The sequence below is a fragment of the Dermacentor silvarum genome, chromosome 1 (genome assembly GCF_013339745.2).
Source record: "Dermacentor silvarum isolate Dsil-2018 chromosome 1, BIME_Dsil_1.4, whole genome shotgun sequence".
Lineage (NCBI taxonomy): Eukaryota > Metazoa > Arthropoda > Arachnida > Ixodida > Ixodidae > Dermacentor > Dermacentor silvarum.
In genome coordinates, this window is record NC_051154.1 from 441,776,851 (window position 1) to 441,792,872 (window position 16,022).

The window sequence follows — 16,022 nt, forward strand, 5'->3', positions numbered from 1 at the left end:
CACGTGGTGGGCTTTGTTTTACGCATCGTAGAACGGTTCCTTAATGTTGTTTCTTAACGTCTCGCCTTTAGCGAAGCCTTTGCAGTTGTGTATGTGTTCTGTTTTTCATGTTCTGTCGCGTAAGTTCCTTTTAATTGAGCTCGTGTCTTTTGCATCTCCTTCCGTCTCACGCCTCTGGTCCGCGGCTGATCAGGCGTGGCCCTATCACTGGTCAGCATACTAATCTTTATTTGAACGCACGCTGGGTGGGTTTGTTTGCCGCCACATCCCCTACGTTCTGGAGAGTGAAGTAACATAAACACCATCTTTTGACATACAATCAGTCTTTAAACAACTACTGTTAAAAGCCATACCATGTCCACGGAAGCCGGGTGCACAATCTTCAAGGCGGCATCGCCCGTAATGTTTCTTTTTTTTTCCTTTTTTTTACAACGGAGCTGTTATAGGCTAGGTTCCAGGAGATTGCGTCCGGCAACGGAAGTAGATAGATAGACCGGTAGATCAACAATTTTGGCTCCACGTGCGTGGCGGTTTCCCGTCAGCTGTGCCTTAGCACAGGTGTCCAAACGGATGCGGATGATGGATGACCAGTTTTTATACCCCTCGCCACCGTTGATGCCTCTTTCACAAGTGTCGCGATACTCGGTGACAACACGTCCCACCAATCGCTGTGCCCCTTTCTCTCGTGATGTAGAGATCGCGCTAGCACTGTTATGAGCAGTTGCCCTTTGGACGGACGCTCATTTAACCACATCTTCCAGGATGCTGACGATGCCGTGCAGTGTTCCGCGGCTATGAACGCTGTGGCTCATACGCTAGTCTATGACGATGGGGAGGACTTGGCGCAGCAAACGCACGTAGCGCAGCACAACAAGATGCCGATGTCCTTGCTCTTTGGCGAACATGTTGAAGAGGCTCAATATAGTCAATAACAATAATATGCAAATTCACTATAGTAATAGTCACTATAGCAATATTACCTATAGCAGACCCACCATAGTCGCAGTTTCGCTGACTTCCGTCTTCACAGTAGTGGAAGGGCTCTGATTTTTTTTTGTTCTCTTATGAGGCTTCTGCCTAGGTAAAACTACCATTTTCAGCATTCCGATGTTCAACTCATCAATTCAGGATAAAGTAATGTTCTTCTTTTAAGTAAGATGGAAACCACCAACGCGCCCAATCTGCCGTTCTTGTTCAGTAATATTCCTCTTTAGCACCTCTTTAAACTGTGTCGCGATTTCGTTTTGTCAGTGGTAAATACTTCGATGATCACGCCGCACTTAAGCCCTACGGCACGTCACCCTTACTTGATGGAATTTAAAGAAGACTTCAAATGTTTTTCCATTCACGGTCCCATTGCGCGTACAAAATGACCACGACAGGTGTGGCCACTGCACACACGAAGACCTCCCCCAAAAGAGGAAGGAGCGCGGCGATGTTTGGGGGCGTGCCACTAAACACGTAGGTAAATGCAGTGCTCGAAAACTGTTCGAGAACTTTCTTTTTTATCTATGACTTTGTAGCCACTATGCTCGTGTGTGTAGCAGAAGTGTGTATTCAAGAATGGGAAGGCGAAGACTTTTAGAGCGTGATAATAAACCAGTCAACCATATTGTTCGTTTGTTTATATGTTTGTGTAATTGTTATTTGTTTCTTTGATTGTTTTATTGATAAAGAGCAACCTCTGCCTCACCCCTGGGACGATGGAGGGCGGAGGGACGGTGTTCTTGGGCGGCATATAGGCAGGACCAGGCGGTCCCGGAGGGCCTGGAGGTCCTGGAGGTCCAGGAACGATCTGTCCCCCTGTGACGAGAAAAAAGGAAAGAAAAATTCGTCCGGAAGTGCGCCGTGTAATTTTTTAACTGCAAAAAAATCGGTGAGTTATTGTTGCATCTCGGGTTAAGGTGACAGATACTATAATGATAAGTAAATCGTAAGCCGGGACACGCTTCCACTTACATAATATGTTATCTTTCAACATGTGAGCTTCTATTGTGGCAACGACGACTTGATTAGCGACATCAGAGCCAACTGTGGCCGAAGAAGACGACGGACGCACGAGCAGTGGCGTAAGGGACGCGCTAGCTACGGCCGGGACGCCCTTGGGCTCGGCCGGCCGAGACTGGAGCCTCTGGAGCCTGCTGGCGTGGACTGCGGGATCAAGCTGTTTCCCACATTACGCCCAACGTGGGGCCCCGGCTGCGTGCCGGGATGGACCATGGAAGTAGGGAAAGCTGACGGCGCCCGTTACACAGCCAATAGCGACTCCTACCCCGGCCTGGTGCGTGACCATTTCTGCGATGCGAGCTGCACCTCTGGTGTTAGGTGACGAGTGCTTACGCTGGTTACTCCTCCGTGGCCTTCATCGAGCGTGGCGTGGGACGTGGAGCGACGTGGTCTCCAACACGCTGCTGCAGCTCCCGGTGCCGCCATTCGAGAAGGGCACCGCCGGCGTAGGTGGCGTCATGAGCGCAATGGATCTGACACGACCTCAAAAGCGGATCCGTCCCTCGGCGGTGCAATGCATGGTTCAACACTGACAGCTCGAGAGGACGTCGTGTCCAGTGTTCCGATGAGATTTTGGGAGCTCGAGGCCAGTTGATAACGGTAGCGGCGGCGGCACCGTTAGAGCGGCGATCGGGACCATCTGCTATCTTCCCTTCTTGTCTCCTGCATACGGTGGTGCGGTGCAGTCTCTGTGGTGGCAAGGCATTGGGCAGGCGGCGGCTCCTTCCGGTGACCTGGTGCGTGCACTCGTCAGAACGAGGTCGGAGAAGAAAACAAGGCCAGGTTGGCGTCAGGGGACGGTTTAAGGCCTTCAGGTTCCTGCAAGACCTCAACTCCAAGGCTGCACCACCTGGTCTGCCCAATCTTCACGAGGAGTTCGTCCTGGAAGCCCGTCCTGGAAGACCTTGGTGACTAGGACGTTACCTGCTTCGCCGATCCTCATTCGGTGCATTAGCAGTCTGCAAGGTTTGCCCACCAGTAGGGGTGTCATGCCGTCGCTGCCAGTCACCGTGAGCCAGTGCCACCAACGCCTTCGCAGACGGAGAGGCAGTGTGGGAACGCCGACTTTGTTAGCGGCATCAGAGCCAACTGTGGACGAAGACGACGATTGACGCGCGAGCAGTGGCGCGAGAGACGCGCTAGCTGCGGCCAGTAGGCCCTTAGGCTCGGCCGGCCGAGACTGGAGCCTGTGGAGCCTGCTGGCTTGTACTGCGGGATCAAGCCATTTCCCACACTATCAAAGAATTCATGGCCTGATCCTTGTTATCAGATATCAAGGATTCAAATCACGTGACTGCCAGGATAGCTTGCTCCCATTCACGTAACCATAGGCCACAACAAACGGGCTGCAGTAGTTCTATCTTTTCTTCTTTCATGATCGCTGTAGCACTCCGTATTCTCCCTGTAATTTCCAGCGATGTGTTTTCACGAGGGCTTGTTTTTCGACACGCTATGTGAACACATAATTCTTCACTTATCTGAGCGCTCCCAATGAGTTCGGCCTTTCACGTTGCAACTCGGCAGCCTCTTGTCGCCCTGGAACAGTCTATGACAGTATAGCTTCTCCGCGGTGTTGCTTTTGAACCACCAACAGTGAATGCTACCGAACAGATTGCTAACTCAGAAACTGAAAATACATTTGTACTCATGTCATGTATCAAATCGACAATGTAGCCGTAAGCGCTTCTAAAATAGAACATGTGTAAATACGCCAGCGAATCACAGCGTCCAAGGCCGGTATTTTGTAGTGATGCCTTTTTGATGCTAATGCCTTTTCGCGCTTGATCAGTGGTCAGAGCAACGGTCCGCTCCCGTTATCAACGGGATCAGTCGGCCGTGAGCGGTGGATGATAAGACTAGTATAGAATAACGCATCGCTACAAAAAACCGGCCCAAGTCTCACTCTCCCTAGTTCCCTGTCCTTGGTTTCTATATTTTGACCTTCGCTCCATTTCTAGGTGCTTCCTTATCGTAAAACGCTCCAACCTGCGGTGGGAGCTTTTTGTGTGGCGAGTGAAAGTTATTTACATGTCTGTGAAGAGATCAATCACACCATTCGGTCTTTACTGGTACATCTCGGCGGTGTCATGAATTCACACATGAGGCGTTGGGGGGGAGGCAAGAATGTATTTCGTGCACGAGGCCAATGAAGTCCTTCTCCTACTCAAACGACATGTTTCTGCTGTCACCTGTCCTCATCATCCATACAATTGATAACCTTGGTTGTTTTTCCGTGTGCTACGTGACCTCAGCGTGCTCACTGTTGCCTAACAAATAAGGCATCCCCGTCTTCGTGCCGGTGGCGCCGGTAAAAAAAACTGTTTCTTGAAGCGCGAAGTGATGAAGTGCAGGCACGTGATGTTTTTTCTTGACTTGTCACCGACTATAGGAAGCGAGTTTAATTGGCGATCTCACCAAATGAGAGGAGATTACTATGTGAGGTGGCCCAGATCGTACATCTCATGCACGGCCTGCATGGCCGCGCCAAAGAATTAACCGGAAGATTAAGATCTGCAATAACTGGGAAGAAGCCTCGTGAATTCTTGTTCGTTGCACACCTGTATTTGTTCTGACAATGACGAGACCACTCATTGCCACGTTTGCACTTAACTATAGTCGGGTACAACTTTAGAAGACAGGAGAGGGGGGCCCCGCCCAGTTGACCGAAGCGCAGCAGCCAATTCCTCCGCGACTAAAGAAATAGTCCCGCTCAAAAAATCGTGACTGCTTCTAAAACGCGTATTTGTCGGTATAAATAAGATTTGTGTATCTTGACGAGTGGTTTGCTAAAACTGTCATGATGGAAATGGTACAGCGCATGCCGGATCGCGAGAGAAAAATAACTCCGTGTCTTCTACAACGCTGTGCGTCGTCTGCTACGGAGCAAGATCGACGGCAGCGGGCGTGTAATTATAAAGCAGTCGCTGGCTTAATAGCATAAGATTCATATATACTTTTTGTGTTTGCACAAGCTTATTTTTCAATGTGTTAGGCTTATTTTTTAATTAATAATTTTTCTTTTTTTTAGTGGTAGCTAACCTGCGATCTTGTGAGTTCGCGCACGATCGCGCGCGGCATTCCGTGCCAGTTTTCTGCCATGGAGCCCAGCGAGGTGACATCGAAACGCGATCCTTTGTTGCCGAACGAGCCTTGTATCGCCTCGATGACCCCACCAACAAGGAGCCTCAGCAAGAACAAGAGCGGCCACATCCTGAACAGCGATTCACGCAACATGATCTTCCACTGCTACACGTTTTGGCGTACCAGGCAGCCTGAACGCAGCCTGGAGGACGCGAGCAAGTTTGTCGCCGACATGCTCGGTGTCAGCGAAAGGACTGTGTTCAGGGTGAGGGAGGAAGTTAAATCTTCGGATTTTTCGGGTGGCAAACTGACGACGCCCTCGCGAAAGCGCCCACGCAATGCGGTGAAGAGAAGACGCAGCGCGAAGTTTGACAGCTTCACGTTGTGCACGCTGAGGTCATGTGTGCACGATTTCTTTCGTCGCAACGAGATACCGGCGGTCGAGAAGAAAACTACCGAGCTCTCGAAGCGTATGGAACTCCCATCACTAAGGTGGTGTACTATGCGTCGCCTGCTTGCCGAGATCGGCTTCAAGCACGACACGAGAAGCCGCAACTCGCTGTTTATCGACCGGGATGACATCATCGATTGGCGGAATCGCTACCTTCGTGACGTAGAGCGCTACCGGGCAGAAGGCCAAAAGATCTTCTACCGGGACGAGACATGGGTGACGGCGGGACACACTCGGTCGATCGTGTGGACAGACACCGTGGTGCAGAAGCGCGGACGCCTGTTCACTCGAGCAAATGGCCGGACGACGGGTCAAAAACAACCTTCTGGGAAAGGTCAGTGCCTGATCGTGACGCACATCGGCAGCGACGATGGTTTCGTCGACGGCTGCTTGGATGTATTCCGAGGCCAAAAGACAGGCCACTACCACGAGGAAATGGACGGCAATCGCTTTGAGGGCTGGTTCAATGACGTTCTGCAGAAATTGCCAGCTGGTAGCATCATTGTTTTAGACAATGCACCTTACCATAGCCGGCGAGAAGAGAAATTGCCGACGACGGCCTGGAAGAAGGAAGAGATACAGGAGTGGCTCACAAGCAAGAACATCATCTACGGTGAAAGGATGATAGAGAAGCAGCTGCTTGAGCTGGTGGCATCTGTAAAGTCACGCTTTCTGAGCTACATCGTAGACAACACAGCTGTAAGGGCCGGTTGCATGGTACTCAGGCTCCCGCCGTATCACTGCACATTTGATCCCATTGAGCTTGTGTGGGCCAAGGTCAAAAATGGCATCGCTGCGGACAATACAGACTTCAAGCTGTCCACGGTCGACTTGAGGGAGAAAATCTGAGGGAGAAAATCAAACAGGTAACGGCGGAACTCTGGAGGAAGAGCATTCAGCATGTGATGGACTTGGAGGCAAAGTTCAGACTTGACACGTCTGCGAGTGAGCACATTCAACCCATCATCATCCAGTTGGGTGAATATGACACTGAAGAAAGCGACTCCGACTGCGAGCTGTCTGGCATTGAGCTACTCGACGAAGCATAAAGGCTTCTTATTAACGAAAGAACAGCCCTTACTAGGGCTACCAAAGTTCTGCGGGTGGGTTCGCAACAGATAACCATCCATTGTGACCTCTCAAATAAATAAGCAGTTCCATTTATGGCATATTCTTTATAATACAAGCTCAGTTCTGATAAGCAACGTCCAGCACACATTGTGCTCAATTTAAGAAGTGGCATAGAAACACATTTAAATGCTGGCATATTTGAATTGAAACACTATTGTTAACCCTGATTATCGTTGGCGCGCTCAAAATGCTCATTCGGGCAGCCCCCATCGAGTTTTACGCGCCCCATAGTGAAATAGCAGTAGTCAGAGCACGCTTTACGGTTCTGTTAGCAGTCTGCACTGGAGATCACAGCCATGTCATAGCGAGTGCTGGTGAAATAGCAGCAGACAACACGAAACTGACAGCCACTGTCAGCAGCTTGAATGCCAAAACACATTCATGTGGTTGCATTGTTTATTTTGTTATCTGGCTCACACAAGTAATGCAATTAAGAGAACAAATATAAAACATCATTAGCTTAGTGAGGCCCAAAATTCTCATTCAGGCAGCCACCGTCGAGTTTGACGCGCCCCATAGTGAAATAGCAGTAGTCAGAGCACGCTTTATGGTTCTGTTAGCAGTCTGCACTGGAAATTGAAGTGTTGTCATAGCCAATTTTCAATTTATTAATCTGACTCGAGTAAGTAATGCGAATGCAAGCACAATTATTAACGTGATTATCTTTGCTAGCATTTTTTGTCATATTTACGCACCGAAAAAATGCTGAGCAAAATTGAACGTGTTTTAGTGAGTCATTTTGTTCATTACAAGCCGTAGGCAAAGTGACGGACATATTCGGACAGTGATATTGGTGAAGTAATAAATGGTGAAAGTTGCAAAAGCTCTCACAGCACTCCTTTGCTGGACTCCATTCACTAGAAAACTGCATTTGTAATGATGAAAGCGTCAAGACAGGAAATGATACCCCACTGCACAATGTTATATATGTGTACCACCACATGTGACGGGCAGCAAAACCATCTGTTTATTAAGACTGAATGCAATAACATAGCAAGGTACTGTGTCACAATATGGCACCTTTTCATGTGCACTTCTGGCAAGCTACCGTATGCACTGATGCATAAACACATTAACAGGGGTAAGAGACGAAGTAATTGTGCAAGCCACGTGATGCTTTTAACATTTCGTATCTGTCAATGTTTCTGTTGTCACAGCTGATAAAACTTTCTTTGGTGCAAGTTGATTAATCACGTTGCGGCAACAGCACAAGAAGCAAGGTCAGAATAGTAGGAGAAAACAAAGCAAGGTGACAGACTGAGGAGGCAAGGTAGACAAGAGAGAATGGATTTAATGACATCGAAGAGGCCAGCCCTGCTGTTCACAGGACTTGGTGCTTTGAATAAGACGAGTTAATGGAATTGTAAAGAAAGACGTGGCTGCAGCATGCTTACAAGAACAAATGCAAAAATAAAATGATAGAAATAGTAATAAATACATACACGCACCGAAGAACTCACATATTCACACACATGAACACAAACGCGAGCATGAAAACCAAGATCTAGAATACAAAAAAGGGCAAAATAACAAATCTAAACAAACACACAAGAAAACACGGACACACATTTAACGCAGACGCGAGTAGCACTATTAGGAGTCAGTTCACAAGCAGCTGTGCCTACTTTGTCGTACTTTTTTTAATGTACATATTGGCTCGGTTGCCTTCACTGTCATAGTAATTTTTTAGTAGCGACATATCACGACAAAACGCAAAGCTGTGTTGTGGGAAAGCAAGTCGAGCGCTGGCAGCACAGCTTATGCGCGATTGTGTCACAGCAGGCTTTCTACAGCTGGCGCGTGCAGTGAGCGAAGAATTCTAAGCCACACAGCGACGCGAATTCATGCCAAGCTCCCTTGTAACGGCACCAGTGTATCAGTCATAATTTTATATTAGCATTGAGGCTGACATTAAGGAAACAAACACTGCTTCCTAACGCCTGACCACTAACAATCCAATGACATTCGCTCAAGCAGCGCGTGTTAGTCACTGATTGTTAGCATTGGTGGAAAGCAATCAATCGATGGTGCTACACAACACTCGAACGACGCTGCGAGACGCTCGGCTATCTTATCACACTGCAGCCAATGATCAGTCGTTTGCACGCTGAGCTGGCAGCAACGAATCTTTGCGTTGGAGGTTGCTTTCACAAATCTTTTCTGTTGAGAAACTCGCAGGTTGGTTTCATCCGCGCACGCTTTTCTCATTTATCCTGATAATGGTTTTGCTTCATCACTTCACCACGTCCGACGAGAAACGCAGGGGCACTGTACACAAACACACCCGCCACTCACAGTAGGTACCAGACTTTGGCGAACTCTCCTCGTCGTAACTTCACTTAGGAGCAAAACAAAACACCACGGAACAAACACGCACGATGTTTGTTTGCAGCGGTATGTCGCCGCGGGATCCTGTTTCCACACGAAGCGCAGCGCAGCGTCACCGATGTTCGCTGTAATCTTTCTTCACCGGCTCACGGCTCAGAACAAACGCACGCGGCACAAATTGTGCATCGTAAGCTTACAGTAATATTTCCGGCATGACAGACCACCACAAACAATTCGAATTCACTCTGACGAAGGGAGACGCACAGAGCTGACGCGACTCGGCCCAGTTCGAAGCGAGGGCGGCCATGTTAGTCATGTTCTCCGTCGGCGGGACACCGGCAGTCCGGATCATGACGTCACCTGAAGTGCGTGCCTATTGGTGGAGGCCGGTGTGCATCCGCCTTTGAGGGGCAAATGCCGCTGCCTTCTAAAGTTGTATCCGACTATAATGCTAAATCACAATGAATTTAGAGGTCTGACGTAATACCTAACGTTCCTCTACCTCAGGTGCAGCCACACCGTCTTGTGCTTTGAACTCAGGATGGATCATCTGTGCCTTATGGTAAGGCCATTAAGATTAGACGAGTCAGATCTCAAAGGTAGGGAAGGGGCGACAATAGTTCAATTTTGATACGAGCAAAATAAATAGAGAGTAGCGTTGTACCATACTGCCATGTTTTATTACTTGTTTTTATAGTGAATTCAGTGCTGCGGCAGGAAAGACGTGCATACGACTCAAGTCCACCGCTGCTCTTACGTTAAAAGCGAAACCTCCCTGAAGATTGGCACGAGTGAGTGTGTTTCTCGCCCTGTATGGAAACGAGCACAAGTGGTTTTCAGCAGAACGTATGGACACGGACAGAAAGAAGATGAAACTCCTGAACAGCAAGCCTAAAGATTAAAAGAGTCAACAGAAAAGGCAGAAGGTCGCTGGTGTGCCTTATATACATGGCCCAACCCATAAGCTAAAGAAAATAGCCGGAAAGGAAGGCGTCACGGTTGTATGTTCTGCACCAAACAAGGCATATTCAATGCGTGCGCGAGTCAACAATGCCCAGAAAAAGAAGCAGTGCACAATCAACCACCAGAAGAAGTACACTACCTGCAATACAGCGGTGATATATGATATACCTTTATCATGTGGCCGAATATATATAGGACAAACAGGCAGGTGTGTCAATGACAGGACAAGAGAGCATGCAGCATCTTTAGAAGGAATCTCCGCTGGGCATCTCGCTTTTCATCATCGCCAGCACCATTGCACCGAACAACTTTACGACATACAGGTTTTAGAAAAAAAGTAAAGACAAGTTGACACGCGAAATTTTAGGCCATTGACAGAAGCGGGCAATCATGCATCAGTACACCATCGATACTACTAACAGAAAAAGAAAAAAAAACTACTTGCGCAAAGACGACATTTCACTCCGAAAGACGGATAACCGGCACGAGAAAAAGACAAAGCATTGGCTGTCTTGTGCTATAATAGGTGTGGGAAACCAAGAATAAACATTCAGTTGCTAGTCCAGCGTGTGCCGTCGTCCCTTTCTGTCCGTGTCCATACGTTCTGCTGGAAACCATTCGTACTATGTGCAACCAATGAGCTCAGGCAAACATTATTCTATGGAAACGAGGTCGAGGTGCAGACAAATGGGCATACATGGCCATCTTTACTGGCCTTACGGATGTACTGTTGACCAGCTCTATCCTCTAGGGAATTATATGAAGCAAAAAATGCTACCGAAATGTCCTCACTTCTACAAATGTCTGCCTTCAAGCACATAATTAGTTTTTTAAGCGGAGCTTTCCACCTTTACTTCTCGGGGTTTGCGTGTCTGCTGGGCAGGTTTACCGCAGAGCGCCCGGAGACAGTTTATTAGTAAACTGGGCCGATTCCGGAGACTGGATTTCGCGGGCGCGTGGATTGTGTGGTAGTAGTATCCACCATCGCGTCATCGTGAGGGCGTTTAGGTGAAAGAGGGTAGGTAAGGCTGCACTATAAAAAAGGAGGGACACTTTAAGAGTGTGAGATTTTCATCTACGTCATAAGAGCAAAGCGAATTTTCAAAGTTGAGAACAAACGTCTTGCTGGGTAGGCACGTACTTGCTATGGTGCAAAACGCGGCCGACAATACGAACAGTCGCATGGCGTCATTGCGAAGCCAGACGACAAAAATTAAGCAGACTTAGTGTACATCTACGTAATGCGAAGCATAATTGGCTTGATGGAGAATGTTTGTTATGACTCATACAAGCGTTTGGCAGCGAACGGTTCGGCTCATGTGATGTGTGCATCCTATGGCTCTGTATTCCTACGCATATGCGTATATGTATTGGCACGTACCCAGTAGCACATACGCAGTGTCACTGAGTATGTGCGCCTCTACGAATCCGCAGTCGCCTATGCCCGAGAGAGCACAATGTGCGTCCCTAGAGCATTCCGAGAACAACCCAAGCATAGCGAGACCGCATTCGAATGGACTCTGGCAATATTAGAAGTGTAACCTTAAGTCTGAAGTGGGGCACCCGGCCGTTAATGCAAAGCAGCTTCTCTAAAGACGCAATGATGTCACGATTAATTATGCAGTTTTACGCACTTTATTTCAGAGCACAAATTTTTTAACTTCATTTGGACAGAAGTCATGTACGATGGCTATCCAAGCCGTGGTTTCTTTCTGTCTACTGGCCGATTTTGTTAAGCTGCACTATCATCGGGATCGGCCCACGAAAACTGCCAGATACACGACAACGACTGAGTTCACTCAGAAAGGAATGCTTCGCTTTAAATGCTTGTGCGACGGATGAAAAACATGAACAATTGCTTGTGCGTAGTTAAAATAAAATTGCACCCATTACATGTCACTTGAAGTCCTGTCATTTAATTGATATGCTTCAGCAAAGCATCCATTAGCGTAGATTACAAAAATGGGGTTCCTTTGCCGTGTTCTCTTTAAATAGGTGTGATGACAATGGGGATAACTAAAGGCTCTGCGACTGAAAAGACTTGCCATAGCATGCACTGTACACGGTGCTGCTGGTCGGGGGGCCCTTGCTCACCAATTGTTACTTCAGTTGCACGTTGATGAACGTACGCTTCCGAGGTGCAATTATAGCGTGGCTTGATAAAGTCCCTGTCTTCTCTGCAGCGCAAAATTGTGGCGCCATCTAGCATGCATTTGGCGAAGGACGGCTGCTGCCTCTGAGATTTCAATGCAATTCGTTGTTTTTTTTTCGTATATTTCTTTACGTGATTTTATACAACACGTTGGACGCTTTATACAAAACGATAGAAACCAGTGCAAAAACTACGCATACCTTGCAATTGCAAGTAAAATTTCGTGCATCATTACACAACTCGGAGACACATGCGATACAGAAGGAGCTTCAGACAAAAGGCTTTATGAAAGAGAGCACACAGTGTACCTTGTTGTTGCAAGGAACATTATTGACTGATCTTCGCAACTTTCATCCGCTACACATCATTAACAGATTACAGCTGCCAGTATTGCTTAACTTTCACCTGTTTGCCGGGGTTCCATTGAATTGTGCCCAGTAGCGTGGTTAGGCGAGGGACGAGAGCTGTACTGCACTTACTCATTGCTTTCAGTAAAAGACTGAGGGGCGAAGGGGTTTAGCAAAGAGAAAGCTGACAGGATGGATACTGATTTGCAACCAAGACATGCGTTTTTTTAATATCTCTTGCGTCGCTTCTCGCACAAATGTGCACAGTGCACGTACAGATAGGTGCATAGGCATACCTCTCGTGTTGATCGTGTTAGAAGTGTCGGACCAATGGCTCAACCCAGGGGGTCCGGGTGGTCCCGGGGGTCCCTGTTCTCCCTGGAAAGTCAGAGTCTCTGCTTAAAGGCGCCGCAGATAAATTGAATGGAACCTGAACTATTTAGATGTCTGCGCTTAGTCCAAAAGTCCAACCTTCCACAGTGTTTGCTCCATCTCTACTTTTGAAGAGCCATATGTAAAATGTCAACACAGTTCATTCCTCGTGGTCGTATAGCAGCCTAACTCTTGCTTTGGCGTTGACGACAGTTCGTTATATCAAAGTACGTCGATTGCTACCGTATTCAGGCACTGTATAGCTAGATGTAAATTTGTTCAATCAACAGTGATGTAAGTGACAATTCCAAGCAGTAAAGAGCGAGAAGGATCTGGGGAACTAAAAGGCTCAATGTTTTCTTAGAAGCAGCCTTATCAAGTCAACAGACAATGAAGCTACGGAAAGTATAGGGAAAATTTACCACATTTTTCAATTGAAATGTAAAAGTAATTTCCAAGTAATTAAAAGTGGAAGGAAAGACAACTTGCTACCGGTGGGTGCCGACCTCACAATCTCCACATCATACCATCAATGCTTTACCAATTCAGCTATGGCAGCGGCTCTCCCCTCGTCCACATTCTTGACCATTTTTCTGTGTGTACCCAGCGTGATCATTTTTAGGTTTTCCGGCATTAAAAAAATTACCCATTGCAGACAGCATATTTATTGTCCTTGAGTTGGATTATTCCAATAGGCGGACATTACTAGCACGAGAAATCGAAGAACATATCGAACTATTCAACAATAAGTCACTAATTTCTTGATTAGTGACTTTACGGCACATATTGCAATTTACGAATTCTAGCCGGTGAGATTGCTAGACGTACCCACTTGAATATATTATCCCGGATGACCACACTTGCGAGATATTATTTCCCAAAGTACGGGACGAAATACATGGGAATTCCAGTTACTTTTGCGCTTCATTGCATCAAAGGGCATTTTGCTTCAAAAGTAAGTGGAACAACAGTGCTATTTTATGGCGAGTTTGGTGGCGCATATCTCCAAACTGGTGCAATGTCGCAATTCATTTCGAGTGGATAGGCCTTGCAAACTCACCGGCTACAATTGCTAAATTGCAACATGTGCCGCAAAGCAATGATTAATTCTTAAAATTGGTTGAATATGTGATTCGATTTCTCGTGCAAGTAATTTCCGCCTCCTTTAATTATTCAGCCAAAGGACTAGAATTATGTCATCTGCAACAGGCGATCTTTGAAAATTCCGGAAAACTTAAAAGCGATCGCCCCATATACTTATCCCCGGGAGCGTCAGCCAGCGCTGCTGAAAAAAGAGGTGGCAGATGAGGTACATTTTTTTGACCCCAGGCGTCAGATATTATGTCATTGTAGGAGCAGGCAATTGGAAAATAAGCCCTGGTACAAAAACCTGAAGGCATCAGGGCTGCATAAATCGAGGCCATCATTATGTATATTGTGCTTCCAACAATCATATGAAGCCAGTAAGTCTTGCGACGCAACCTATGATCACTTGTTTATAAGCAAGAGTGGCTAAGAAAGTACAGGGTTTGTGACAACCTCATCAGCATTAAATATGTGACTTAAGCATTTAACTTTACTATAAAAGTGTGGAGTAGGTCACACCTTGCAAAGGTAGCCATTATTGGATGCTTAGTCTGCAATGTTTATGGAAAATATAAGCCCCAATAACCACTCAAATATTGACGAGGAGTGTCCCTTAAGATTGAAGGCCTCTGTAAATTGAAGTGTGCACCGTACTTTCGACACCAATTCATGCAACCGTGACGAAACAGACACGCGTATCTTGCCATTTTGAATGCAAATGTTTTTTCTATAACCAATACGCTCGTGAAAGTGGGGAAGTGGAGAGTGAAATCATCAGAGTGATGGCTTGGGATAGGTTTGATTCCGTATAGCAGAAGCGTGATGCCTTGGGAAGTCTACATGTCACAGTTTGGCTATTGCTCAGACTCGCGTGGACTAAGGTGAAATAATTAGTATCGAGCGCCTATGTAAACTACCTAGAAACTTAAGGCACGCGTTCCCGTGCTGTGACATCGTGGTCATTTTTTGCTTTGTTTTGCCTTTTTCTACATTCCTCAGTCGCTACAGTTTATCTTTGATGTTCAGGATAGCCGATCCTTCAGTGGCCACGGTCGCACGGTGACATAATTTCATAAACAACACTCAGACGAATCCGTCTCGAAGCAGCGGCGTATGGCGGACGGCGCATATACATTTCTGAAAGTAGGTATATCACCCACTATCACCAAATTCTGCTGCAGGTTGCACAGACTCATCAAAGTAGCACCTTGAAGTTATTTAAGAAGACTATGAAGCCATACCTTTTCTCCGCGGCCTGATCCATAACCTGGAGGTCCAGGCGGCCCGCTGTCACCTCTCTCGCCCTGAAAGAACACAGCCGTTGTAAAGTGCTAATGACCTGCTGACTTTGCTCACACTATGTCGAGAGTGAGGAGCGAGAACCTGAACTGGAGATCATGATATGCTCTGTCTATTTCTAGGAGCTCCGAGCATATCTCAATGGACCATCATTGAATGTAGATGATTCATATCAATAATGATTGAAAGGACTATTTTTCTCTGCTTTGAGCAGTCAATGTTTTAATTGTTTGAGGCTATAGTTAAACTAACATCACGCTAATCACTGGACAAAGTAGGAGGGCAGTGTGTGCAGTATTAAAAATAAATGAATATATATATATATATATATATATATATATATATATATAAAGGTCTGCTTAAAATGATCAGCCAAGTGCGACAGACGTACCTCAGTGAAAGAACCACACACCTCATCCCCCGCCTTTCTTAGGAAAATAAAAATGTCAGACTTCGGACAATACTCCAAATCGCTGAAGAAATAACGTAGCCGCGCCTGAATTAATAGTGCTTGTTTAGAAAGGTCAGTGGTTAACATTGACAAATGTATCGAGCCTACAGGAGCCATATGAACTTTCCCTAAAACTACGATTGGGTTCTTTGATGAACCTTCAACAACTTTAGCGTTTGTACCAAGAATTCACATGGTGGGTTCCTTATATTAATAATTATTCTACCTGACTATACAACGGCTAAACATAGAGTAATGTCAACAAAGAGTGCCAGTCAACTGAAATCAAATTTTTAAGAGAGCAGCCGATGACATGAATGTCATCTCTGATTTCGCAGCTGTTCACAGGGGCAA

At 46.7% G+C, this 16,022-nt stretch overlaps 1 protein-coding gene across 1 annotated transcript in view; it reads right to left on the reverse strand.

Annotated features, from left to right (window-relative positions):
* LOC119437733 (collagen alpha-1(XVIII) chain) overlaps positions 1-16,022 on the reverse strand; it is a 288,239-nt gene that overhangs the window by 39,464 nt on the left and 232,753 nt on the right. Inside the window, exons 20-22 of the mRNA XM_037704702.2 lie at positions 15,160-15,222; positions 12,757-12,838; positions 1,694-1,803 (exon numbers count right to left, since the gene is read on the reverse strand). Coding sequence (XP_037560630.1) covers positions 1,694-1,803; positions 12,757-12,838; positions 15,160-15,222 — 255 coding nt within the window. The remainder of the gene's footprint in view (positions 1-1,693; positions 1,804-12,756; positions 12,839-15,159; positions 15,223-16,022) is intronic.